At 39.1% G+C, this 26,363-nt stretch overlaps 4 protein-coding genes across 19 annotated transcripts in view; 1 reads left to right on the forward strand and 3 right to left on the reverse strand.

The window, feature by feature from the left end:
* Nucleotides 1-3,766: 3,766 nt before the first annotated feature.
* cntf (ciliary neurotrophic factor) lies at nucleotides 3,767-10,427 on the reverse strand. The gene is made up of 3 exons (XM_067498963.1): nucleotides 9,993-10,427; nucleotides 7,461-7,775; nucleotides 3,767-7,375 (listed from the first exon to the last, which is right to left on the reverse strand). Exons 1-3 carry the CDS (start codon nucleotides 10,110-10,112, stop codon nucleotides 7,202-7,204), a joined length of 609 nt encoding a protein of 202 aa, XP_067355064.1. The 5' UTR covers nucleotides 10,113-10,427; the 3' UTR covers nucleotides 3,767-7,201.
* A 1,396-nt stretch (nucleotides 10,428-11,823) lies between these two features.
* On the forward strand, nucleotides 11,824-13,062 carry si:ch211-113e8.11 (uncharacterized). Its single transcript, XM_067498820.1, has 2 exons — nucleotides 11,824-12,081; nucleotides 12,246-13,062. The coding sequence occupies exons 1-2, from the start codon at nucleotides 11,999-12,001 to the stop codon at nucleotides 12,931-12,933; spliced, it is 771 nt and encodes a 256-aa protein (XP_067354921.1). The 5' UTR covers nucleotides 11,824-11,998; the 3' UTR covers nucleotides 12,934-13,062.
* A 216-nt stretch (nucleotides 13,063-13,278) lies between these two features.
* zfp91 (ZFP91 zinc finger protein, atypical E3 ubiquitin ligase) lies at nucleotides 13,279-19,946 on the reverse strand. Its single transcript, XM_067498819.1, has 12 exons — nucleotides 19,029-19,946; nucleotides 18,713-18,747; nucleotides 18,437-18,553; nucleotides 17,989-18,025; nucleotides 16,910-17,020; nucleotides 16,729-16,824; nucleotides 16,409-16,594; nucleotides 16,214-16,264; nucleotides 15,987-16,065; nucleotides 15,524-15,638; nucleotides 15,302-15,401; nucleotides 13,279-15,174 (listed from the first exon to the last, which is right to left on the reverse strand). Exons 1-12 carry the CDS (start codon nucleotides 19,436-19,438, stop codon nucleotides 14,172-14,174), a joined length of 2,340 nt encoding a protein of 779 aa, XP_067354920.1. The 5' UTR covers nucleotides 19,439-19,946; the 3' UTR covers nucleotides 13,279-14,171.
* A 2,840-nt stretch (nucleotides 19,947-22,786) lies between these two features.
* rbm47 (RNA binding motif protein 47) overlaps nucleotides 22,787-26,363 on the reverse strand; it is a 29,331-nt gene continuing 25,754 nt past the window's right edge. For all 16 annotated transcript variants that reach the window (XM_067496910.1, XM_067496908.1, XM_067496912.1 and 13 more), the window contains one exon: nucleotides 22,787-26,162. In XM_067496910.1, coding sequence (XP_067353011.1) covers nucleotides 25,911-26,162 — 252 coding nt within the window. In that variant the 3' untranslated portion in view covers nucleotides 22,787-25,910. The remainder of the gene's footprint in view (nucleotides 26,163-26,363) is intronic.

A 26,363-nucleotide genomic window follows, 5' to 3' on the forward strand; every position in this document is an offset into this window, starting at 1 on the left:
AAATTATTGGGACTAAATGGTCAAAATGGAGAAATAGTATTGTTTATATTTCATTTATGTTTAATCCTCTAGGTTGGCTTTTTTTTACCTATTGATCAGTAGTTTGTACATTAACTTGTTTATTGTCTTGGTTGGTAGAAGTTTTTTCCTTTCTTTTCTACAATTCAGATAAAGAGCAACAGTAACAATGCTGTAACACAATTTCCCTATGGGATCAATAAAGTTGTTTGAATGTTGAATTTTGAATCTTGAATAAAAAAATCTATATCCCAATTTTACCAAGGATGACAACACTAATTGTCCAGAGAGTGTACAGGAAATGTACACTATACTGTAATATCTTATTAATTGGAAGTTTTATAAATGTTAGGTCTGTTAGTTGTTCAAAACAAACCATATTCATTTTTCTAGGTTTCTTCATAAAAAAAGCATACAGAAGTCTTTAGTTACATGGTTTACTCGCTTACTGATGTTACATTCAACCCATAGGAAAACTATCAAAAAAATATGTTGCACCACTATTTTACTCAAAATTTAAAACAATTAATGTACTCATATGTGTATTTATGTAATTTTGTTATTTTTGTTGTACTTACAGTCAGTAAGGATTCAAGAGTTATTTGTGTGTTCACAATCCCATCAGCTTTATAATTTGCTGAGGCTGAACATTTGTGAATTTATAGTTTTATTTATAGCATATTTATTGAGTTAGATATCTTTCTTCTATTTAGTTGATTCACAGTTCCAGAGAAATCTGAAAATGTTGGGAAAATCTTTCCCCAACACTAAAGACAAAGTATTTGGTAAATTAGTTATTTGTCAGCATGGTAAAGTTACCAGTGAAGCTCCCACTGAGTTTGATCACACAGTTAATTGTTTGGTAGCTCTTTACAGACACCTACTCCTGCACCAACATGTTAGTCCAGATTAAACTTTTATCAGACAGTGGCACTAGGCAAAGTTGAAGAGGTCACCAACAATCATCACCTGTTTGCTTCAGTCTACGGGTGACTGTTGTAGGGAAGGTTGAGGTGGATGGATGAGTCACAACAGCAGAGCAGATCAGGTGTAATAATCTTAGCAGATAAATAACATTAATGATTTCAGGTCTCACAAACACAAATGACGGATTTTACCGCAAAAAACACAGGAATAGCCCTAAGGTCGTCATCAGGAGTTTTTGTGTAAGTAAGGACCCTGACACACAAAGATGGTGCCCAGTGTCGGGTGGCTAGTCTTTGCTGTGTGTCTCGCAACGTTGGTAATAGTACGACACCACTGGCGGTTTTCTGGCCGATTTAACACATCGAATCATTGTTGGTTGGCAACATATGGTCCATGGGTGAGAAAGACCACTTTGATTGGCTGTTCAGCTTAGCAAATTAGTGTTCATGCTGCTTTTTGTACAGTGTGTATATTTGCGGCCGCATGGTCTTCTATTTTCTTATACTCTCTCACACAAGTGCAGAATGTGTATATGTATATGCTAGTTTGCTGTCACCTTTGCAATGTGTAGCGCCACTTGTCAGCCCAGACAGAAGGTGATATGAGCTGATGCAGCAGCTGGGTTTCTAGATCTAGTTCTTTGAGTTTGGCTTGGTGTGTCACAGCATTAAGATTAAATTCCCTGACTAAAAGAGTCTGTGATCAGTCTGGTTCTCAAATCACAATTGGTTCAATAGTAGGCATCTATTAATGTGGTATATTATGGTAAACTCAAACGTTTTCAAAAACAACTGCAGAGACTTAAGGGTTAAAACTTCCATTTTAATTACCCATTGTTCTATTGTATGGTTTTTATATAATCTGTATTAATGAGCTTTGATTTTTAACTATCTAATCAACTGGTGACTACAATGATTATACAGTTGTCAGTTTCAGCATATTACATTTGTCTGCTGCTGCCTTGGCATGAATTGTACTAAAATTTTATTGAAATTTTGAGCACTTTAAAAAAACAAAAAAACAAACAAACAGTACCTGTTAACACTGAGCACCCAAATGCTAAAAAACTTGTGTTTGTCTTAACCTAAATGTCGACTCCTGCTACTTGGTGCATATTTCTCTTCAGATGTACTTTAAAATTTCCTGTCAATAAAATGTAATTAAGACATACCACTTGACAAAATTGTAAAGTACAGTTCCTGAGCATGTAGACGTCACCAGGAAGCTTAGAAATGATGCTTGACTGAGATAAGGCAGAAGAAGAAGGATGTGAGAGAAAATGTATGGAGATGTGGAGCTGGTGAATGAGTTCGGTTTAATTGTAATTCTGCTCTGTTTGTGTGTGCACACTATCATGAACACTTCATCACCCGCACCAATACCCCCAATGTGTGTGTATGTTTATGTACACACAAACATGTAAATGCACACACACATACATACACACTAATGCACTCACATTCACTGTCACAGCTACACAATCCTTACTGAACATACACATGCACGTGCAAGCAGTGCACAAGTACAGCAGCACTCAGTTATACAGTCCCCACAAACTACACACACACACACACACACATACACACACACACACACACTTCCACAGCACAGACACACAAAGACACACACACTGCATTCATTTCCCTTTCATTCAGCACAGGCACATATTGTGCTGCTGTAACACACACTCACACACACATACACACACCATTTGCAGAGCTTGCTTCTAGCTCCCCCCCACACACACACACCACCACCACCACCAATACCCTCCCTCCCCCCCTCTATCTCTGTCAGACACACACACACACACACACACACACACACAGAAAGTCACACAAACGCACACAAGTGCACGCACATTCCCTCCTACGCAGGCGCGGTCACACACACACACACACACACACATTCCCTCTCTTTCCTTTCACACACACACACACGCACATTACTCTCATACACCCCTCCCCCACTCTCTCACACACATACACAACACACACATACACACATCCTCTCTCTCTCTCTCTCTCTCTCTCTCATTCACTCTCTCACTCAAACACACACACATAAATATACACACATTCCCTTCTTGCACAGGAATACACACGCCTGCACTCACATTCAGACACACAAACGCAGACACACACACACACACAAACACATTCTGTCTCTCCCCTCCCTCTCTCTGTGTCTCTCACACTCTCTCTCTCTTTCCTGCCCTCTCTCCCTTTCTCTTTTTTCTCTCTCAGACACACATACACCCACAAGCACACAAATACACAAGCACACACGGACACATGCGCACAAGCACACACTAAGACCCACAAACACACAGTGACACACAACCATTTTCTTTCTCAGTCTTTTCTTTTTCTCCTTGTAATACACACACACACACACACCTATGCACGCACATACACATGCACATGCATGTGCACACACAAATTTTCTCTCTTGCTTGCAGCACTCCCTCTCTCTCTAACACACACACACTCACACACACCTCCCCCCTCTTCCACAGGCATCCTAGCTGCCACTCCTTCCCTAACAACCACACACACAAACGAAGTGATGCACATACTCACACAAACACACACACACACACACGCACATATACATACATAAACATATACAAACAAATTCATGCACAAACACTGTACACACAAACCCTTTTAAGTACACACCCCACCTCTTTAGCTCCAATGTAAATCCCGCATTTTAATGTTATACATAAACACATATATTTTCTTGTAACAACAAACCAACCTTCAACACACACCAATCATTAGTTTTTAAGTCACAAATATACACGAAACACAATATACACAGCTGATATTAATTTATTTCAACCCACTCAGAAATTCAATCAATAATAAATACATTTTTAAACCATTTCAAAGTTTGAGAAAAACATAAAAGATGGCAAATTACTTTTGATTTCACAAAAGATCAACTCTGCTCTCTTCTAATTTAAAAAAAACATTTCATATATTTTATAAGTTGTCCATTTTTGAGTAATTATTTTGTGTTCATACTGGCCGTTTATTACATTCATTATGTCTTTCAAAATAGAAATGATGACAGTGATTTAGTTCTGACTATGCTTACTTGTTTAAATCCCCATTTAGCCTTAAAATTCTCAATTGTAAATAATCTGCATTGACACATTGGTATAATGTTTGAAAAGGGCCTGCATCATTTACCAGGACTAAGCAACATTTTATACTCTGTGGCTAAAGTTATTGCCAGAAATGACAAAGATTACAGTGTTCATAGATGGGACATTTTTGAGAACGGTTCCACACAAAGTTTCAGTGATGACAGCAGTTTTGACTCAGTAGAGAAACTTCTGCAAGCTTCACAGGCTAGTTTTGTAAGACTGGTGGACATTACTCCAAAGATGAAAGTTGATATGAATAAATAACAAAACAGTTCAGCCGCAAGGTGCGGTAAACGGTCAAAACTCCCCTAAAACTAGATACCATTCAAAACTTACATTGTATAGTTGAAAGAACCACTGGAAATAGACAAATAACCTTCAAGCTCAATTGTTGATGTCATTGCAGATTTCCAGGTTTTACAACATATGTTTATTTGTCGACATGATTTTGATGTAAATATAGAGAGCTGTGCTTAAGGGGGGAGTGGGGTGTGTATATTCCAAAAATTCAAAGCACAAATAAAGCATTTGCTCAATCCAACTGAATTAACAGAGACATTTCATCATATTGAAATGCATGCTCCCTCTCTTTGAGCTGGCATTTTATAAACAAAACAATTAATCAAGAAAAAAATTTAATATTTGGAATTATCATTAAGCAAGCATTGCTCTATCCATTTATGTTCTGTCATGCATCAACAGAGTTAGCATAACACTTCATAACTTCCATAACAGAGGCATGCTGTGGAACTCAGTAATGTTACAGATTACATGTCATGGCTTTACTTTAAAAGAAAAGAAATTGTTAATGTCAAAAGACAGGTTTAATTATGGAGGCTTTTAGACTACAGCAATGTAAAAGAACAGAAAACTAATTTGTCAACCCGGCTTTGTCTCTCTCTAAGTGCATCTAGACAGTATGCAGTAGCTGCACAAATAAAACCACAAATGCAGGTCAGGGATAAATGCTGCTTGGATATAAATTCTGAAAAACAATGGAAAACATTTGTTACTAAGTCCATGTATTTAGGTGACCATCAGGGAGATTCATGTTATGTGTGGTCCATAAAAAATATAGTGTGAGATATATATATTCGTAAATATGTATATAAATAATAATAATTATTATTATTATTTTTTATTTATAAGTGAATGACATACTTGTAATATTGAATGTCTCTAAAATACCACATTTTAAGGCGTTACAGATCTTTTATATTAATATTATTTTCATTCTTTAGTTCTTAGTGAATAACTATATGAACAGTAAATGGTGGGCACACATATAGCATGTTTCTGCCTTATTGGAACCCAAAGCACTTTACAGTTGCTTCATATTTTCATACACTCCATATTGCTGATGGCAGGTGAAATGCAAGGTGCTGACCCCCAGTCACCAGGTACAGCGTCTTGCCCAAGGACACTTCAACATATGTACAGGACGATGTGGGGATTGAACCAAGAACACCGTGATTAATCAGCAACTTCTCTACCTACTGAGCCACGGCTGCCACAGTAGCTGATATTTTCTCGTGAGTCGTATTTCATCTTCAATTAAAATTAATCCAAATTAAAATAATCAAATAAATACATTTATGTTTCTTTGTTGTAATAACCTCAACAACATCTGTAAAATAGATCTGGAGTAATCTGTTGCTGAGTAATCTGCAAATCTCTTTCGGGCATTATTACCTGCTCCCAGAGTGCTTAGCTACAGTTTGTCTACAGAAAATAACTAAATAGGACATACCTCAAGACAAACGCAACCTACATGACCACAATTTATCCAAAATAATATACTGTATAGTAACTTGTCCACTATATGTTGGTTATTGCAGTTCAAGGTGGATTTACTCATCAATACAACACACATCCTCAGACCAAGTCAAAAAAAAGGATATGTGCCTTTTGTTCACACGGACCACTGTGTGGTAAAACATGTTTTTTGTCTTCCTCGTGCTCTACTGTTAGGTAACATGTGACCTGTTGCTTTGTTTTTAAATGTTTAAAACTTAAAATCGTAAAAAATAAAATCAGTATAACAAATAAAATTACATATGGAATGAAGATTATTTTATCGCTTACATTTGCAGATTTCTACTTTTTATATTGTATTTGAACATGCCCACTCATGTACCCATGAAATAGGTTTATTGATGTAGCCTCACACTCGTTGCTTCTCAAACCTTATGGCATGGTTGTACATGATTGATTGTACTAATAAAGTGCCCTAAAACATAACAAAATCATAAGCAATAGAATTACTGAGGAAAATCAATAAAGAAAGGAAGGAATTCATCTATGTAATTGCACTTTTGCAACCCTAGAGGGTGCTGTCACATATATTTCTTTCCTCATACTCCGAACATTCTCTAGTAATAATCTATATGGAATGATTTATAGCCATAGCATTCAAACCACACATAAAACAACTGCAGTCTGGCAATGGCATGAATTCAAATGTTCTTATTTTCGTCTGAATGTGCCCCTTGCTGAATGCTTCCTCCACCCGCTGCAGAGGTTCCTAGCAGTATACCTTTAAAAATAACTCAAAGGAATAAGTTCACAAGGAAAAATGAGAATATGAGTTAGGTGTTATCAGGTTTACTTATTAGGTGGATGTTAATCATTTTTTATGTCAAGTTGTTCAAAAGCAAGAAAGAAAAGAAAAATCTGAATCTAGATGTTGGTTAAATTTCATCTTAGAGTTTAAACAGTAAATAGATGTTTTAAATTGTGTCATACAACTTGTTCTAACAAGTCTTGTTATAAGCAATGATGAACATACCGTTCATCTTGGTCTGCCTCTGTCTGAGGCCTCTGTTCGTGAATACGGGGTTTCGTGCACTAAAAATAAACCAACCCTCTCATCTCACTGTGTCAGGAGAGATCTCTGTTTCACTCTTCACTGGCTATTATCACTCATCTACTTTTCTTCTGTCCTTATCAAACAGTTTCTCACTTTGGCCTCAGGTGAGCACCTTGCTCCACGATAATATTTCATCCTGTCACCCTCATACCTCTCTCTCCTTTTCTAACGTCTCAGTATTCCTCTTCACCCACAAACACACACACACACACACTTCTCACATCTTCATCTCATCTCCGAGCGCTTCTGGTGCTCCTGAGTCGCATGGTCCTCACTCGTTCCTTTGCTTTTACTGATGGCAGGTCTTGCAAGATGGTGATGGCCATTTTGGTCCAGTAGTCTACCTCTTTGAAGATCCGGTAAACCCAAAGCTTGAGCTCAAACAGTGTGGTTGGAACTTCTAACTGCAAATAAAAAGGGGACATTTTGGCAAACTTTATAATTAGTGGTGATAATCATTATATCACCACTGATGACATCAGAACGTACCTCCATTCCCTCTACATTAGGAGTTGGGACTACTGTGCCATCATGAACTTTGAGGAGTTCTCTAGTGTTGTCTAAGAGAAGCAACAGTCTCTCCTTGACCATCTTCCTTTGGGTCTCATAATCACCCTTCTTCCCACCGGCCAGCTCCTCTTCTTCTTTAGCAATGGCCCTCTCCAGCAAGCTGTGGCACTGTAGCAGAGCAGAGTGAAGACGCCAGAGCTTGTCCCTGGTGTCCAGCTGAGAGGAAGCAGGAGGGACAGTCACCAGACGGCCATCACTCACTGTAACATCTGCTGTGAAACTCTCCTTCTTTCTCTTGAGGAGGAAAGACAAAAAACCCAAAGAGTGAAAATTAATAACAGAGGTTAGATTTGGGGAAAACTTTCACAACGAAAAGGAAGAGGAGGAGGAGGAGTTGGAAAGCAAAGTGCATAAGTAGAGAAATGATAAATGCTTTCTATCAAGTAACCACACTGATGTTTCTTTGACAGCAATTTGGCACAATATTGAAGATCACTGCCTCCGAAGCCACAGAGTGCTGGTCCTAATATGATAGGAATTTATTCAGGCTTATCAGAGGGAAAGTTCCTTCCTTTGAGCAGGAAGTTGTCTCCAGCTTGATTCCAGTATTTTTTGTGTGCATAAGTGAGCTTGTTAAAATAAAACAAAAAGCACCACAGAGGCAAGAAAAACAAGAAATACTTTATAGGTGCAACTTGTGCAATAAAAACTTTTAGCGTAGTAAGACAACGTTTTAGTTAAGGAAATAGTTATAAACATTTTTGGGAAACTCTCAATTGTATGTAGTGATCTGGAGCAGATAGGTTAGCTTTCCATAAAGCCATGGGGGAAAAAGCTAGTCTGACTATGCTTAAATGTTTTTTTATATGCATTAAACACATAAGATGCACTTTTGTAAGTGCTGGAAGGCAGACTTTGTTGCCTTTTGACTTAGCTAATTAATTTCCTAATTACTTTCTGTTACGGACAGCACTCATTCAATCTTCATATCTTAGGACAAATGTGAATAATCCTATTACTTAAATTCTCAAAATATTAACATTAACAAACTTTAGGATTAGTATAAAAGCCAATACTGTATATCTACTTATGATTACCAGCATACAACTAATGGCACCAGTGTACTCACGGCAACATTATGACAAACGCCACAAATTATGTGACTAATGATTGTCAGGTCACCTCATAGCTACGACTGTGATGTGACCAGTAATTGAGCAAGTTATAAATTCCAGAGACTCCTTGTGACATTATACTGAGGCGTTAAAGTTGAACCCTGCATGCAAGTTGGTACAAATATGTCAGAGACCTAAATTGATGAAGCTCTGAAATTCAGGGAGAAAGTTTAAATTTACTGCCAAAGCTGCAGAGGAAATGTGCTGCAAGGCAGCTATGGCTATACCACAGGAAGACATATTGTAGCCAGGAACAATATATTATGGATCATTGTAGGATAATGTAGTAAGCTCCAAAAAATATTTAAGAGCCATCAGATGGATGCTGTAAATGAGTGAATGCATTTCCCACTCAACAAATCACCGAGAGACAGCCTGTTTGGAAAAAATAATATTCTGGCATTTCTGGCATTCATTTCATACTTTTGTGCAGAACAATAAACCGAATTCTGTTTGACAGACAATTCCTCCAAACCAGAAAGGAAAGGAAACAAAAATGTATACATTTCTTAAGACATGTTGAATCTCGTCATGGTACGTTGACTGGAATATATGTGCCGTTTATCAAAAAAGCAATGCCCACAAAGTGAGTGATAGGTATGATTAGAAAATTGTCAGGAGGAACAAAACTGGAAGACGGGTCAGATATCTGGGAGTAAAGTGAATGAAGTTACGTGCCGGGCCGCTCCCTTCCCCTGAGACACATGAAAGAAAGGATGAGGTAGTGAACTGGCAGGAAACCAAAACATTTTAATAACCAATGTCTCTCACACCTATAGGCAAAGAGATGCAGGATTGTGGAAAAAAAGAGATGAAGGCTTCCCACCCAGGCAACGATGAGTTTGTGCCAGGCAGAACGCCCACCTCTGCCATTCCATCTGAGTTCACCCCCCACTACACTGCATTCTTACCCCCTGCTGTTCTTCACATAATTTTTTTACAAACACACAAACGTTCTCTCTCCCTCTTATCTGGCGTATGCACACATCCCTTTCTTGTTCTCTCTCCCACTCTCAGTAACAACACACACACAAACACTTTGTCAATGTAATTATTAAAAACACCCATAGTCCCACAAAACACAAACCTCAGACAGACGTGAAGAGAGGACACTCGTCATCACCCCCCCCCCCCCCCCCCAACCAACCCACCGTCACCACCACACACACACAAAATCCATTAATTTTCCATTTAACCTTGGCCTATATTTCTCTCTTTTTCTCCCTCACACCTCCACACACAGACATATTTTTCTTTCAGTTTTCAGCTCTGAATTTATACTGTGAACTGCTGGCAGGTTGTAACCAGTGGGAAAAAATTTAATTCCACTACTCACATAAAGTTCCAGTAAGATGGAGCACTCATGATGCAGCAGCTGGGCTACAGCAGCAGCCCGTTCCTGCGTGGTCCTACTCAGTTCTGAGCTTGTAACACGGCTTGTCGCCCTGTGTGCCATTGGACCACAAGCTGTCTCTACGTGGAAGACGCACTGAACGTGCACTAAAGCAGGTCCTGTGCTCTAAAACCCCCTCCTTACTTCTGCCTCATCCCAGCACCGCATGCTCGGTCACGGTTCACTAAAGCCTGCCCTTCCGTCCCCTTTTCCTGAAACCCTGTCAATGCTGCGTTAATTAAAACCAGATCGCTTCTGTTCTCTTAAGGTTTCACTAAAACCAGTTTCCCAGTGTGTCCGAGCTTGTCTGCTTACTGTTAGTTACTTGGGATATGTTACAGAGTTGGCGGCCAACTCTCCGCCCTTTTTCCCCCGGGAACCTGATGCCAGAAAGGAGGAATTTTAAGCCGGGGCTAAGAGCCACAGAGGGGAGGAGCTGTCCCTTATTCATGAGGAGCTTATCTGATTTACTGGTAGTGAAAAGGACAAGGTGGTCTAAATTTAAGCATAATGTTTAGTATTTCAAACTGCTCCAGTATGTGGACATTTGTTCCCTTGAGATTAAAAGGTAGGCTCTGAAAACATCGGAGTAGAACCACTAGTTGCTGTGGGGATAAATATTGGAGGAGGAAAGTTGGCCAAAGTGCTGTAACTGTACACTTTGTGGTACTTCTGTTTTACTTGAGTAGATCAGTTTCAACTGAAGGCCACTTTTTATGATGAGTTTATTGAAAAATTATACATTTCACTAAATTAAACTTTGATAAAAATGTTCAAATTGGCTTTTCTCTAACCAAGTGCAACATAAAGAATATTAATGTGGCAGAAATGTAATAATATCACTGACAGGGACCATTCTGGTATTTCAGAATTAGATGTTGTTTATTATTGTATGTATTTTTTTAAATTAAAGTTATATTCCAAAGTCAGATTACTATAATGTACTATAAAACGATAGGGCTGTTTCTTCATATTCTATTTTAAATCAATAAAGGACAATGATGGTTTTAAGATTTAATCAAAAACATTCTTTTCATTGAATGGCAGGAAAATACAGCAAACATATGTATCGATATTCATTTACTCCCAAGTTTGGAGTAAACAAATAAACAAGTGCATCTTAAAGACTTTTCTCTGTGTGATATTCTTAGTTGTGTTAGTTGGGAAAGAACAGGTGTAACTAATGCCATTAATGACATGCTCCATCTAGACTGCCAGGAAGTGATACATGGCAAAGAAAATGATGCAGTTGCTAAAAATGTCAGGCTTCCAGTACATGGTAATTAAGGAGTTTGATGATAAAACTGATCTCGGGTAGAAAAATGACATAGAATTAATTGGTTACCAAGCTAGGCACGAACACAATAAAAACCACATCTTTAGCACATTTTTAACTGTTTTAAATAATTAATTAAAAAGTGGAATATTTGTAGTTTACATCTTTCTGCAAGTTCTTCAGTATATTATTTTACAATTCTATAGTATCGAACAATCCTAATAAAATAAATATATACTCTACTATAGAATAACAATAAGAAAAACTTCAATTTTAACTTCTAGGGGTAGGTCATGTAATAGCCTAATATGTATTTTTGCAAAGTTTGTGTTGTTAAAACTGAGAAATAAATGGTGAAATGATAAAAAAGCCATCTGTGGCAACTCCTGTATATTAAACTAATGCTAAAAAATAAATATGTTAATTAATAAAGAAAGAAAGAAAGAAAGAAAGAAAGCATTACCACGCCGGTACTGCAGATGTCAGTGCAGGCGGCGGAATGTAAACATTGAGCAGAAATGACAGCGGCTAACGCTAGTCGAAATAAGAACGAAATGGGAACGTTTTAATTTTGGGGGGGACTGTGTACTCGTAAACAACATTAGCTCACTTTAAATAATATCAAGCCCAAGCTAAAACGTTAACTCGCTTAGCCTCAGCTGATTTTAAAGGTATGAACTCTCTGGTTGGATACGGAGTGTCCTCGGAGTCGGACAGCGATGGGGATACAGAGGATGTAAACAACGGTAGACTTTGGTAAATAAATGTATAAATGGTGTTTTACATGTTTGCTTTATATTTTATTGGTTGTCAAATGGTTAAAAAAAATAGGTAGTCTTATTAGCTAGAAACGTTTCCTCCTCGTTTCCCAACGTGGTTGTATTTAATGAAACTTTTTTGCTTGTCTGTTTTTCTTTAAGTTCTCTCAGAGAGGTGTGTGGGACCGCAGCCGTCAAAAAGAGCCGAAACTTTTTGCTGGAGTCTGCCTCAGCTTCCAGTGATTCATGCACTACGTCGGAATCAGAGGATCAGGACCCAGACCCCCCTTCAAAATCGCACTCCCTAACACCTGCATCTTCTGCGGCCTCACGGCACACCCAGCCTGCCTCTTCCCTGGGCCCCCTCACGCCTAACAAACTACCTCCGCCTCCTCTAAATGCCTGTTCTGATGGCAGTGTGTTTGCCAACCCCTTCAAGGCACAGGCAGACCAGAAGCTCAGCGCCTTGCAGAAACATGTCCCTCTCACAATGCAGGCCAAACCCTCTCAGATAGGAGGTAAAAGGGTATGTGTGTCATACAGGAAAGATGGAAGGTGCAGGTTTGGGATCAAATGCAAGTTTGCTCACGATAGTGACCTCCAGACACCACTCACTCCTGCTGATGGTCATCCACCTGTGACAGACGAAGCTCCAGTGTCAGAGAATGTGGGATCTCACACAGGTGGCTCATGTAGTGAAGAATCTCAGGCCCTCACAGGGGAGGAAAAGTCAGGAGGGCAGCAAGTGAGGAAGAGGAGGGTTGGATTGAGTAACACCTTGATTCCTCCTAAACGTGCTATGAAGCAGTATGCCAAGCACAGGAACAGAGAGCAGATTAATCTGTCCTGATGGAGGTTTTATAAGTTATTGTATGTTGTCAATATACAGTATGTATTGGGCTATGTTCCTTCAGTATGTAATTGTAGAGACTATTTCTCTTCCACTTTAGGATGAATAAATAACTCAGGCCTACAGTTACATCTGAGACACTGTTTTTCAAACTTTTGTATTCCCCACATATAAACACATTGGAATTTATCTGCAGTGTAACCAGGAGCTGGGGATTGAACCACCTACCTTACCAGTGAAATCCACCACTGCTTCCAAATGAACTAGAGCTGGCCCAGTTGTATAGGGGGGAAAAAATCCTTGAGATTTCTCCAAAAGCTAAGCTGTCAATGAAAACACTATGGGTAAATGTTAAGACATTTATTTACACAATATAAATTGCTACCACACATCCCATATCACAAATCTGAGAAGTCCTGATTTAGTATTAACACTTTACAAGCAAATTACTGTTACTGAATTTAATGTGGCTGTGCTTGCTGTTTTTGTTGGTTAAATATCGGGTGGGGGTATAAGTCAGGTTTTGACTGCCGATGACCTTGGCTTTAGTGAAAAATATTAACAAAAATTACACGGTTGTTATTCCTTTAAAGTCAATCAACAGCAAAGCTTAAACAGCTGCATAAATGTAACTGAAATCAGATTTAATAACTAAAAATCTCTAAAATTTAAGTGTTTTGTGACTGAACAGGCTTGCAAAACACCTTGTGTTTTCTTGTTCTGTTTTCTTTTATCTACTGTTAAATGTTTTAAAATGGATCAAGACAATAAATGATTTAAAGAAGTCTTAATTTAAACAGATTTTACACTCCACACAGAGGTCTGTTTATAGTTTTCTAATGTGCATTTTGTTTTTAATTCATTACATAAATTGATTTATTCAAGTAGTATCTATATTGATGCCACATACATGGCATTTGATGTGCTATATATTACTAAGAGGTATGCAATTTTATTGCATAATAGCAACAGCTTTGCATCATAACCTCAGCTTCAGTACACACACTCAAATAAAAGGCTAGTTAAGTTCACAGGACTGGTATGTACAAAGGCAACAACACATACAGACGCATACATCTTTCCCTGATACACATACGCTATCTAAAAAGCTACCAAATGTGACTAGGAGTAAACAGTACATAATATATTGGTGATCCTACATTTACTTCAAACATTGCAATACAGTTTATCACATCACTGATGATGTAATCTTTCTCACCATCATCACTAGGTTTGTTTTACATGAGAACCTGCTGCATGTGTCTCTCAGTGTTATCAGCCAGAACTTCCCCTTGTCCCGTTTGTTCCCAGACCACGCCGTCTTCCCCCATAGCATCTGTCTTCTGCAGGGAGTTAGCTGATGGAGAGGAGGAAGTAAGCACCGAATTGTCCAGAATATATGTGTCGCCGTTGGTAGTAGCTGAATCCTGGCACTGGGATTGGGATGTGGAAAGCAGAGGCGGGCTTGGGGCTGCTGTGTGCAAGGTCTGTAGATGCTGAGAGCTTGCTAGGATAGGGATCTGCTGAATGTGGGTCTGGGATTGGCTGACTGGCTGGAAAGTCATTTGTAGGATTTGTGTCTGCCCCTGGCTCTGATCCTGGGAGGAATACGACTGAAGAGGCTGGAGCTGGGGTTGGTGTTGGCTCACCACCGGGCTGGAATGGAGGGTTAGTTGTTGGATTTGGGGCTGCTGTGGCTGCTGAGCAGCCTGCACAAACTGGACGGGCATTTGCAGCTGGAGGTGAGTCTGCTGCTGGTTGTCGGCAGGTGAAGGTGGGTCAATGGGAGACAAGGCAATCGTCACTGGCACCTGCATGGCATGAAGGCTCTGGTCTTGTCCTACCAAAACCACCTGGCTTACTTGCTGAGTCACATGACCCATCTGGGACACCGGAGCCATGTGCTGCCCCACTTGCCCTTCCTGGCTCAGTTGGTCCACCTGGCCATCCTGTCCTACTTGGCTCACGTCTAGGCTTGGGACCTCTGATTGCATGGGGTTTCCTGGCATCTCCAGCAGGGAGGCAGGAGTTGTGATGAGAGCACCAGCGTTGGCTGCCAGTGCTTCAGCAATTAGCACTTCTGGGTGGCTCTTCGCCTTGTGGGCCACAACACAATCCTTCTTCTCAAACTTTTTGCCACAAATAGAGCAAGAGAACTGATAAGTGGCATCAGCATCATGCTTCTTCATGTGCCAGTTGAGAGACGCCTTTTGGCGACAGGTGAAGCCACAGATCTCACACCTATTAGTGAAACAACCCGAAAATTATGAGGAAATGTCTTTTATTGACTTAAGACAACTGTCAAAGTAAGTAAATGTCCAAACTAATAGAACATTTACACACAAATTGTGAAAAGGGAAGTACTAACTGCAGTGGCTTTTCTCCTGTGTGGATCATGCGGTGCACAGCCAAGTTGTGGGAACTTTTGAAGGCGCGAGCACAGAACTCACAGATGTAGTCCCTCTGGTCTAGAATTACAAAAGGACAGAGATATAGTCGTCTTCGCTATACAATTTTAAATTTATTTATAATGAGAAGTTTTAAAAACAACATATTAAATGCCTGATTTATCTATGTTTTATACGTGTACCTGTGTGATGTTTTGCATGACGCAGCAGCTGTTTCTGCAGGCGGAAAAGCCTTCCACAAGAGGGGTGCGGACATACATATTTCTTCTTGAGCAAGTGCTGGTACTTTATATGATGCTGGCGGGTAGAAAGTACATAACAGATGATCTCTAACGAAATGCAAGCAGTCAAATGCTTATGTTGCTGTTGAAATAGTTCAAATATACTGGTTAGAAGTGTCGTTTTTCACTTTTTACAAGTCATCAGCCTTGATAAAAGCAAAATAAAACATAGGGACGACATGCACATGACTGTGTCATGCAAATCATATTATTCTCTATGAATTGTGTTAAAAGATAAATAATAAATCCAAGATTACTTCCCTTAGCTAAGAATAGTGAAATAAACTTAAACCTCTTTCAAAATACATTATAACAAAGTATAGTATAGACTTGACAGTGAGATTACGCAATAGCAGAGACAAACCTGTAGGTAACGCGGATGAGCCAGGACTGTCCCACATCCTTCCATTTCACAGCGCACATATTGCACTGGTGGCTTCTTTCTGTATGCGTGAAGCACACATAACGTCAACATAATGTCACAACACTATACCCACATAATAAATGGGTCTTACACTAACTAATGATGATTCGCGAAAATATATTTTTAACTTCAGATTTTAAATGCTACAAGACAGACAACTGCTTTACCTTCTCTTCGGCAACCGTGGGGTTTTGTCATCTTTTTTCCGCCGGCCTCTTCTAATAAAGTAAATTACATAACTGTTATGCATTAAGACCATTTAGAAATAGTTTTACAACCTCACGTTATATTCAGATTGAAGTTGTAAATTGTCCTATTGACAACATTTCCTTCTTGTTTTACATTGTTACTAATGTGCTTACTTCCTGGGTCCATCTGGGTCCTCCGCAATTTCTTCTTCAAGCTTTACTTCCTCTTCTAATCTCTCCAAGTTGTCCGAACCTTCTATCTTTATTTCAGTGAACTCTCTCTCTTTTTTAGGGGCCTTCTCTTTGTCTTTTTTCTCCTTCTGCCTTGAAGGAGCTCTGCGCTTTGGTTTAACGACATCCCTAAGAGCAGGATAACCAGATACTGAACAAAAAAATATGGTGTCTACGTCTAATCAGCTCTGAACATGCAGAAAAACACAGCCAACGCAAATTAAGTTGCAAACAAAATGTCTCCCATGAAGACAGACACACACCTTTCAGCCTTCGGGTCATAGCTCTGGTCATTTAAGTCATCTCTAAAAGGAACATCTTCATCACTGCTGAGGCCTTCCTCCTCCTCTTCTGCATCACTGAAAGCAAAAATAAGAAATCACTTGCAACAGGATTTTACACTTTGTGCACAGGGTCAAGTTATGCACTTGACTTTAAAACTACCTCTGGCTCTGTAGCTGGTAGTTGAGGTCCTTGGGATCATCCTGAAATGGACGATCTTCATCATCCAAGACTGTTTCAGCAATATCCTTGCTTTCCTCCTCTTTCTTTTTACTGAAACAATGTAAGTGGGAAACAAAGCAGTCATCGAAAAAGCAAAAAGGACTGACACATGCAAGATATACAAGTAAGACTGTAAAAAGTCCTAAGATTACTGAGTTATAAATGCCAGAATGAGATATTTGCTTCTGATATGCGCTCAATTGCTACTTTATTATTAGGCACACCTTGCAAGTACTTGGTTGGACCACCTTTTGCTTTCATAACTATTTTCTTGTTTAATTCTTTCTGGCACAGATTCAACAAGGATCTGCCAACATTATTTAAGATTCTTGTCTATATTGAGATGATAGGGTTATACAGTATACACCTCTGATGCAAATCTCCCATTCCACCACATCCCAAAGTTGCTCTGTTATATTGAGATCTGGTGACTATAAAGGCCATGTGAGTATTGTCATGTTCAAGAAACTAATTTGAAATGAGTATAGCATCCTGCTGGATGCTATTTTGCTGGTTTTCTGCAAGGTTTGACGTACTGTGCATTCAGAGATGCATTTCTCCATACCATATGAGTTGCAGCAATGATATTGGCTGAATAGATATTTGCATGGTTGAACAGGTGCACCTTATAATAGTGGCTGGTGAATGTATGATACAAAATGCGGGAATTCTAATGCTCAAGTTAATAATGTGTGTATAATTTTTATGAAAATGTTGCTAACCCAACCCATTCATATTAAATAAATAATTTCTGCATTAATGCTTGCAAATTTAAAAAATGCTTGCAGTTTTAAAAATAGATATAAGCAAAACCACTAATCCCAAATTTAAAAGCTCAGTTCACCTAATTCACCATGAAAATTGTGAATTAAATTCAGTTTATTTTATTTTATTTATAAATAATAAAATTATTTCAGCAGGGGTTATATACTTTATCCATATGAAACTTTTTAAGAGATTATAACTTCAGCACTGAGTAAAACCCTTAATCTGTGGTCATATCATGATTAAGCACTTACATTTCATTTCTCTCCTGATCATTCACTTCTTCTAATGCTGCAAGACAAAGAAATAAAGTTTGACAAAGGCTTAGCCAGTACATGTTTCTTGATAGAAATATCTATAAATGATGTGAAATGAGAAAAAACTTGAAAACATGAAACAAGCAAGCATTTACATGTAATCTATTGCATTCTGTACAAATGAAAGCGAGATACCAGAAAAAGGACTGGTCCTAGATTTTTAACTCAAACTGCAAAAAAGACTGACTTCAAAACCCACGATCACTACCAATAAATAATTAAAGAAACAAGAAACCAGATGTTAGTGTTACTGTCTACAGAAGAAAATGCCTCAAGAGCAATAGTCAGAATGATGTTTCAGGTATTCTGTGCGTTGATGATTTAATTTGTTTCTAAGAGGACCACGTGCTGAACCATAGCAGGTCGGTGTCAACAGGTTTCTCACCAGCTGGATTTTCCATTCCAGGTTCGGTCTTACACACAGGCTTGGCAGAGCCCCGGACAGCCCTGCCAGACGGGGGCTTGGCACGAGTCTGGGCTGGGGGGCGTCTGGAGGAAAGAGCTGCAGTGAAGCAGCAAAAACATCCAATTAAAACATATTGTATGCTATGACACAAGGACACACACTCTGTTTAAAATACATAATAATCCATTGGCACCTAAAATCGGCCTTTAATGTAGCTTTAGTTTAGGATAGAGAGGGTTTCTAATGTAACATTACCTTGGGCATCTGTTGGTTTGTTTGGTTCTTCTGAGCTGCAGAAAGAAGGAAAAAACGCTGACATCTGGCACACGCTGAGCAAAATTTAATCATTCATTCTATCTCTAATAACACTGCATTTAGCAGTTATAGTAGTTTAAATTTGACAAGTTGTGGAGCCAAGCAAGTTTCACGCCACCCTCCCCATGCAGAGCTGCAGAGAGGGGACGAGCTACACTGAAGGCGTGCTTCTGCTACAAACCCACCGACATAAACAGACAGCCTCGTTATAAACAAATGCAGTTGCTTATCAGCTAACGTTACGACTGTAACTTACTCTGTGCCCTGAAGGCTGTCACCTGCACCCGCACCTTCAGGCTCAGCGGAACCCGCAGATTCGGAATTTTTCTTCCGCTTCGAGTTGGAAACTTTCCTGCGCTTGTTTGCACTGCTGTCCGGACTCGGTTCGTCGTCGTCGTCGTCGCTCTTGGAGTCTTTCAGCCAGGCCGGTACTGCCCTCGTTGACCTGTCTCGTAACACCCGTCCTGAGCTCTGTGGGCTCGCAGCTCCATTAATATCCTTTAATGGAGGGGAGACGCCGGACCTCCGTCGACCCGCTCCACGCTCTCTAAGCCCCCTACGCGGCGTAACGGCCGTACTGGTTGCCGGGGTGTGATCTGCGGCCTTGTCCTCCGACGGCTCTTCACCTTTATTTACATCCCCGGTTCGGTCACCAGCCGGTTCCATCACCGTGGGGACACTTCAGTTTACCCCAAATTCCGCTTAAGGTCAAGCAGCCTTAACGTTACTTGCGGTTTAAGGAGAAACGGACCGCATCTGGTTTAAAGACGTTTTGATTGCAAGCGGCCTTTATCCAACAGTGGGGCATTTTCTGCGAATGCGTTGTGTTCGTCGCAAATTAAAGGCATATATTTATTAATTAGGAATTGAAAACTTTTCTTAATTATATATTCAGCAATAAACCGATATAATTTTAAAGAAGCAGACACAATTTTCGTGTTCTTAAAGCTATAGCAAACCTACTTATTCGCCCGGGCCTGGAGCGTAACCATTTCGTGCGCTTTGTTGCGTCTCCTTTAAGCCAAATATAAACTGAGTTTACGTTCTGCACGGGCAAGACATTTTCACTGATGCTACAATCATCTGGATTTCCTTCTGTGCTGTATGTAGGTCAAGTCGGCCTAGTTGTCATGTTTATAAATCTGTGAAGACTGCCGCAGCTACGCAAAAGCAACACGCACACGAGGGGCCGCTAAGGCATTATGGGAAGTGTAGTGCAAATGCGACCGCTTGGACGTTAGAGTATAAATCATTTAGGATGCAAAATAGGACCGCAGGATTATGGTTTAAATAGCTAAATTATTTATCTTGTAGCACAATAAACAACAAATATAGGAATATGCAACATTAATGTACTGATTTTTTTATTTTACATATTAACCATATAAAACTTATTAACTGAAATAGTATTACAATAGTATTTTCAGTAAGCTATATTTTAGTCCTTATAACTACATATTTGTGTCCTCAGTGCTAATTAAATGACCTTATTTTATTCAGCCTAAAGACTGTGTGTTTGCATAAACATAAATATGTTATTTTTTAAGTTATATATATTTATATTTATTTTTAACGTAAGAAATATTGACCATTAAATCACTCCTACAATAACGACTGGTGAGCTAACATGGCTGCCACTGAAAATCTGCGCTGCCTGTCCTGGACAGTAGTTATGCTGCAGGCTGCTATGATGAAGTGCTTTTACCACCAGATGGCAACATTATCCTAACTGTTTTACTGTAGTTCCTTAGATAGCTAAGATCGTCAAACTAAATTCTTTCTTTCTCCTGACATTAGCTCTAATTACAAATAAAGTAGGTTTATACTTGTTAAATCAGTATGGGGAAGCTTTAATAAATCACACACTCATTTTGAAAACATAGTGGAATAAATGGAATGGGATGGAAAATAAGGAGTAGGCCAAAACCACAAAATGAGGTTCTTTTCCAACCAATACAATTAAGTATCAGGGCCAGTGGTCCTAATTTTGATACCAATGCCTTTTATAAAAGCAGAGTGTACTGTCATGTAAGGTAGAACAATGTGTTGTGATTTACCCAGTAAATGCACCAATAGTGCTTCATGCAATGGATTTAAAATAAGGTTTAAATTTGTTGGTCAGTGGCTGACTCAGGCTGCCTAAGGTGTAAAGGATAAAAGCATCTAAAAGGGCATTGGATAAAGTACAGAACAACCATGCGTGCTTGGTGAAAAGGCCACATTCCCAATAGACTGGTTTCTGAAGTCTTCAGCAACATGTGCACACATCTTGGAGGTAGACATCAGGATGAAGAAATGAACTCAACATTTCAGATATCTTTTGCCTAGAACTGCACACATTGCAAAGGGAATGAGGTAAAAATGTTCATGGTTTCATAAAGGAAACATGCCTCTGACAGAGAGCAGAATACACTGTTAGCTCCTGTGATTTTATCAGAACTCTAAATTTTATAAACCTGTGGATTGTTTTACTCGGAAACTGTTGTCCAGTTTATGTTAGATCAGAGTGTTCACACTGTGTTTCAGGCTTTTTAATGAGTATTTATAGCTCTGTATTTGACATGCATTTATAGATATTGGGTGACATAGTGATATAGGGGAAGTGAAAGACCAAATTAATTGCTTTTTTCCAGCTTCTGATTGGCTGAACACACCTAATCTAGGTAATCAATGGCAGGTAGGAAGGGATAATTAAAAAAACAAGCAGGGCTATATTGTTGAGGTCAAGCATTGAAAACTCCTGCCTTAGAGGCCACTTACTTGCTTTCACCCTGCTGTGAGGGAGCCTTAGAGGGCCCTTAATGAAAGGCACCTTAGTGTGCACAACCTCACCTTTGCTCTATAAGGGCATTTCATAGTGTTTGTGCTACTGTAAGGGCACCTTAGAGTGCACACCCTCTCCTTTGTTCCACTGTAAGGGCACCTTAGAACAAGAAGCTCTTTTATTGTTATTGAGTACATATACATGTTACAATGAAATGTGATGTCTTGCTCAAATACACACCTGGTGCATGGGCTTGGACTCCAGCCAGGAGGCCTATACATTGTAGCCTGATGTCATATCCATTGAGCCACCACTTTATGGGGGCACCTTAGGTCATTTACACTACTTTAAGGGCACCTCTTTTTATTATGTATACAGTGGCCTAATGGCTTAATGGAAGTTGCTTGGTGGCTCAATTTGTAGAGTGTCAGGTGTGCACCAAGTGTGTCCTTGCGCAAGACACTCAGCACTAGCCCCCCAAGTGCAGCATGTGGCTACCCACTGCTTCCCCAAGGGGGACGAGTTAAATGTAGAGCAGAGCACAGGTTTCATTGTAACATATATATGTGAAAGTATATGTACTCACCGACTACCAATAGAGCTTCTTATTTATTGCATTTGTGCTATTGTACAGGCACCTTAGAGGGCACTTCATTGTTTTTGTGCTACTAAGGTCACTTTAGAGGCCACTTTATCATGTTAGATCTGCTGTAAGGGCACCTTAGAGGGCACTTTATTGCATTTGCTCTACTGCAACGCATCTTAGAGAGCACTTTTGTAGCAGCAGGACACCAGGAGCAGTGGTTCGCCCCCCTCCCCCCCCCCCCCCCCCGCCTATGCTGTTGGTTGTAATATTATCAATTAAACAGGTAACTAGTACACTGAAGTGATTAAAAACACCTTGTACACCATGATGGGAACCTTTTACACATATTATAATGCATGATGACAACTAGGTTTTCTTAAAATCCTCCCTGATTTCCTTACTAGTGTACAACATGTTTCCAGAGTAAAGTTGAATTGTTACAGAGATGTTTATGAAACATTCTCCAAATGCTGTGCTCCTCTCTTTTCTGACATTGCTCAACAATGGCACATGTATAAGGGTAGGCGATGGGTTTCCATTCACAGAGGTCGAAGTCAAAGTCCTTTGCTTCTGACCCTTTCAGTTAAAAGGTTTAATATAAAACTAAGCTTGTGTAGTTTGCCATAAGCAGAGAAATATGCAGACAGACAAAAGACTGACACAGTTTTGCATCTTTTGAAAATGCTTTATTTATCTACTTTATCACTATAAATATAACAATGCCATAAAAGCTTCTTTTTTTTTTTTTTTAACAAACCTTCGGATAGAAAAAAGTCTGTATAGGCCTACAATATAGAAAAGCACATTTTGGTAATAAGGCACACACTAGGAAGAGTTTAAATGGTAACACCTATATTAAACTAGGCATTGGTAGCTCCACACCACTGACAAAAGAAACAGGAGGAGCTGAAATGCAAGTAATGGAAAAATAAAGCAGGTTTTTTGAGTGGGAAGCAGAACCAGAATGACACAGTTTCTGCTGTCTAACACAATGCTGGTAATTCATGTGACTAGACCCTTATTAACTTAGTCAAAACTGGCGTGCAGAATTGCACCATCAATATCTTGAAGTGCTAACAGGTTGTAAAACTGCAATCTGTCAGTTTTTTGAAAATAATAATATGTAGCAGAAAGAGAAGGCTGTTGTGTTCCCACTCAACAAAATCCAGTTAAAAATAGCAAATATAATATTACATATAACAGAACACAAAAACCTTGAATGTTTTAAAACTATTGGACACTTTGGCAAAAAGAAAAAAAAGTTTCTGTATCTACTTTTGTTACACTGACTTTAAACGAGACGTAAATAAAGAAAAGAAATATGTTTTAGAATATATTATACCTTTACTTCTCACTTCATACACAGTAATGTAATGCATATATTAAATATATCCTGACTTATTATCATCATAAAAGAAAATAATAAAGCAGTTAACAGCAGTTTGTTTTTGAAGTCAAATCCAGTTTCTAAGAGGGGAGGAAAGGGGAGATGATGTAGTGAGATGAGACTTGCATAAGTCATCAGTGTTCACCTTTAACTTATTTCTTGGACAAGTGACTTACTGGAGGTCATGATCCCATTCACAATCTAAAAAAAACACTGTTGTGTGTATAATTGTTTTCAGCCATTTCAGCAAATAAAATATTTTCAAATGCAGAAAACGGGGATTGCAAAAATTTTAATCTATTAGCACGGGTTGACAGATACTTTGTATCTTTTAAAATAAAGATGGCCATTGTGGAGTGTGATTCTATGATCATACGTTGCTTGCATTGATAATTTTTTGTCTTGTCGTACATACATACATCCATGGCTATTTGTATATTTTAGTGTGAGGTAATGCTCTTGTTATTCCTAATCCAGTCTGTCTTTAACACGTGGCAGAGTTTTAAAAGTGCCTACTAAACATTCATGAGGATTATTTTAGGACTCATGCTTTATGCTGAAAAAAACTCTGTCACATATACACATAATGAAAAATGTAAATAAGCCAAGCGTACATGAAATTATGCTTAGTATTTAATATGTCTTCATCTGAAATTGGCAACATCTTGCCTCGTATAAATACATTTAAGTGCACCTTGGTCGAGCAAAGTCTGGAGCATGAGGCATGAAGAGGAGACAGACCCATGTCTATGGAGTGTTGCTGCAAGAGCATTCAGAGAAGAGACCCCAGAAGAGAGGTAGCCTAGTCACATCTGACTGCAGACACTGAATCCTACATGTCTCATCACAACACAGTAATACCACAAATCTGGGTCTGTGAAGATATGAATGGAGAACACTTCAGTGTAATGCACAGATAGAAGTCTTTTCCTTTATTGTGCCGACCACATAGGCCTAGCTTTGTTATGAAAGGCACAGTGAAACGAATAAAGTAGCACATTCATGTAGATGTAAGGCACTGTAGACAGGCCTGGAGAATGTTTGTAATGTCATGAAACTGGAGTGTATGGAGCTTTTTCACGTTTTGGTTAACATTTGCAAATAAAGGAGCACTTTAAGTGGCAGAGGGCTCCAGTCTTTATAGAAAAATCTCTCACTACTGTCCATATTTGTTCACTTTTCAAAAGTCAAGCAATACAAACACATTAACAAGACATACATAAATGAGAGGAAAAAACTAGTATCGGTTCAGTCTTATTCCCCTGTCAGCAGAGCTTCAGCGAATAGGAAACATCTCCTTGTACATGATGTCACTGTCTGTGCCATATACATAGATTAACCATGTTGCCCATCACTGAAAAAGTTTTCCAGTTTTTTCTTCTTGTATTGGTTCCCCAAGGAATCTCTCACAATAATATTATTTAGTTGGCAACTTTTCTTCAAGCAAAACCAAGATATACTGTAAATTTCAAAAAAATTAAAGCAGAGACTTAAAAACAAAAAGCAAACTAACTATGGGGAAAAATACACAACATTTCGAACCTTCATTTAAAACAACCAAAACACAAATAAAACTACTTGAACAAACAAACAAGTACCAACAAGGGCGTTTGAAGCATACGCATTGAACCAACATGGACAGACAGCATCACATACATCATGTAGAAGTTGACAGAATACTATGTATTAATGGAAAAATACTAAAAATAAAATATCAGTATATCAAAAGACAGCTGTCTTTAGTGGCATCCTCATTTGACCACAGTTCTTGTGGTAAAATTTGCTTCCTTTCAATTAACTTTCCTTTCCATATCCTCCATGTTTTTACACTTAACATTTTCTTTAGAAATATTGCAATGCGTCAAAGAGCAAACACCACCCTAAGATAAAAAGAGAGACCTGCAGAGAATAAAACCTTTAAAATGGATCTTCTCTTCATAAATACTTGTATGTACCTTCAGTGTTTCTGTTGCCATATCAACAACATGGTGGGAGTCAGAGAAAATGGGACAGAGAGACTGTACTGTGTTATTATTGTGAGTTATGCCTATTCTACAGGGATGACCGCATTAACCACATTCGGGTGGGTATGTGGACTGTCTTTTGAGTGTGTTGTGATATTCAGTAGACAGACAATAATGCTGCATAATTAAACATGTAATGTGTCTGCCAGGATCCACGGTTTACTGACGCATGTGGCTTGGAAAGATACAAGATGTCAGGTTGTCATTTTGGCCCTGTCTGTGTTGCTTCAAACAACATTCCTTCAGAGCCCTTGGACTATCACAGGTTAAGGAGATGTTTTGATATGATGGGGCAGATGCTGTTGAGATATTGCTGTGGTTGTTCAGTCTCAGGCAGGATAGCTTTGTCGTTGTTTCAGGAGGCCTGAGCCTCACATTCAATATGTCTGGTAGACATCATGGATGGGCAGCTGGAAGGTCGTGGTGGGGAAGGCCTGTGGTACAGCATAGCCAGCGTAACCTCCGTATGCTGCAGCTGCCACCACTGCATTCTTTTGCAGAGCAGCCAGAGCTGCTGTGTTGGCAGTGTAGTTTGTGATGGGGACGTATCCAGCTCCATACAGGCCACCACCTGCTGGGATACGCTGTACATTGTGGGCCATGGCATAGACAGGAGTGATTGGACGAGCCTGGGAAATGTAGAAAGAAGACAACGGAGGGATACAGTAAATAGGAAGATTTCTAAAAGCCAGTGACTGTACTCATTGTATACAACATATGTGTCATAATTTTAAAATGATTTGAACTAATACACAGCGTCTACCCTTTCATGTCTTTTGTTGTTAATTGGTTAGTAATAATAGTCGTCATTTTTGTTAATTTTACAACAC

This window comes from Channa argus, chromosome 3 (genome assembly GCF_033026475.1).
Source record: "Channa argus isolate prfri chromosome 3, Channa argus male v1.0, whole genome shotgun sequence".
Classification (NCBI taxonomy): Eukaryota; Metazoa; Chordata; class Actinopteri; order Anabantiformes; family Channidae; genus Channa; species Channa argus.

Bases quoted from the DNA above. Each gene is read 5' to 3' on its own strand.
- cntf (XM_067498963.1), bottom strand. From the start codon at position 10,112: ATGGCACACAGGGCGACAAGCCGTGTTACAAGCTCAGAACTGAGTAGG. The intron at 7,776-9,992 runs GTGAGTAGTGGA...TTCCTCCTCAAG, and splicing joins CCATCTTACTGGAACTTTAT to AGAAAGAAGGAGAGTTTCAC. The intron at 7,376-7,460 runs GTACGTTCTGAT...TTTTATTTGCAG, and splicing joins CTAATGTAGAGGGAATGGAG to TTAGAAGTTCCAACCACACT.
- si:ch211-113e8.11 (XM_067498820.1), top strand. From the start codon at position 11,999: ATGAACTCTCTGGTTGGATACGGAGTGTCCTCGGAGTCGGACAGCGAT. The intron at 12,082-12,245 runs GTAAATAAATGT...TTTTTCTTTAAG, and splicing joins GTAAACAACGGTAGACTTTG to TTCTCTCAGAGAGGTGTGTG.
- zfp91 (XM_067498819.1), bottom strand. From the start codon at position 19,438: ATGGAACCGGCTGGTGACCGAACCGGGGATGTAAATAAAGGTGAAGAG. The intron at 18,748-19,028 runs GTAAGTTACAGT...TTCTTTCTGCAG, and splicing joins GACAGCCTTCAGGGCACAGA to CTCAGAAGAACCAAACAAAC. The intron at 16,066-16,213 runs GTAAAGCAGTTG...TCACGCATACAG, and splicing joins CCACGGTTGCCGAAGAGAAG to AAAGAAGCCACCAGTGCAAT.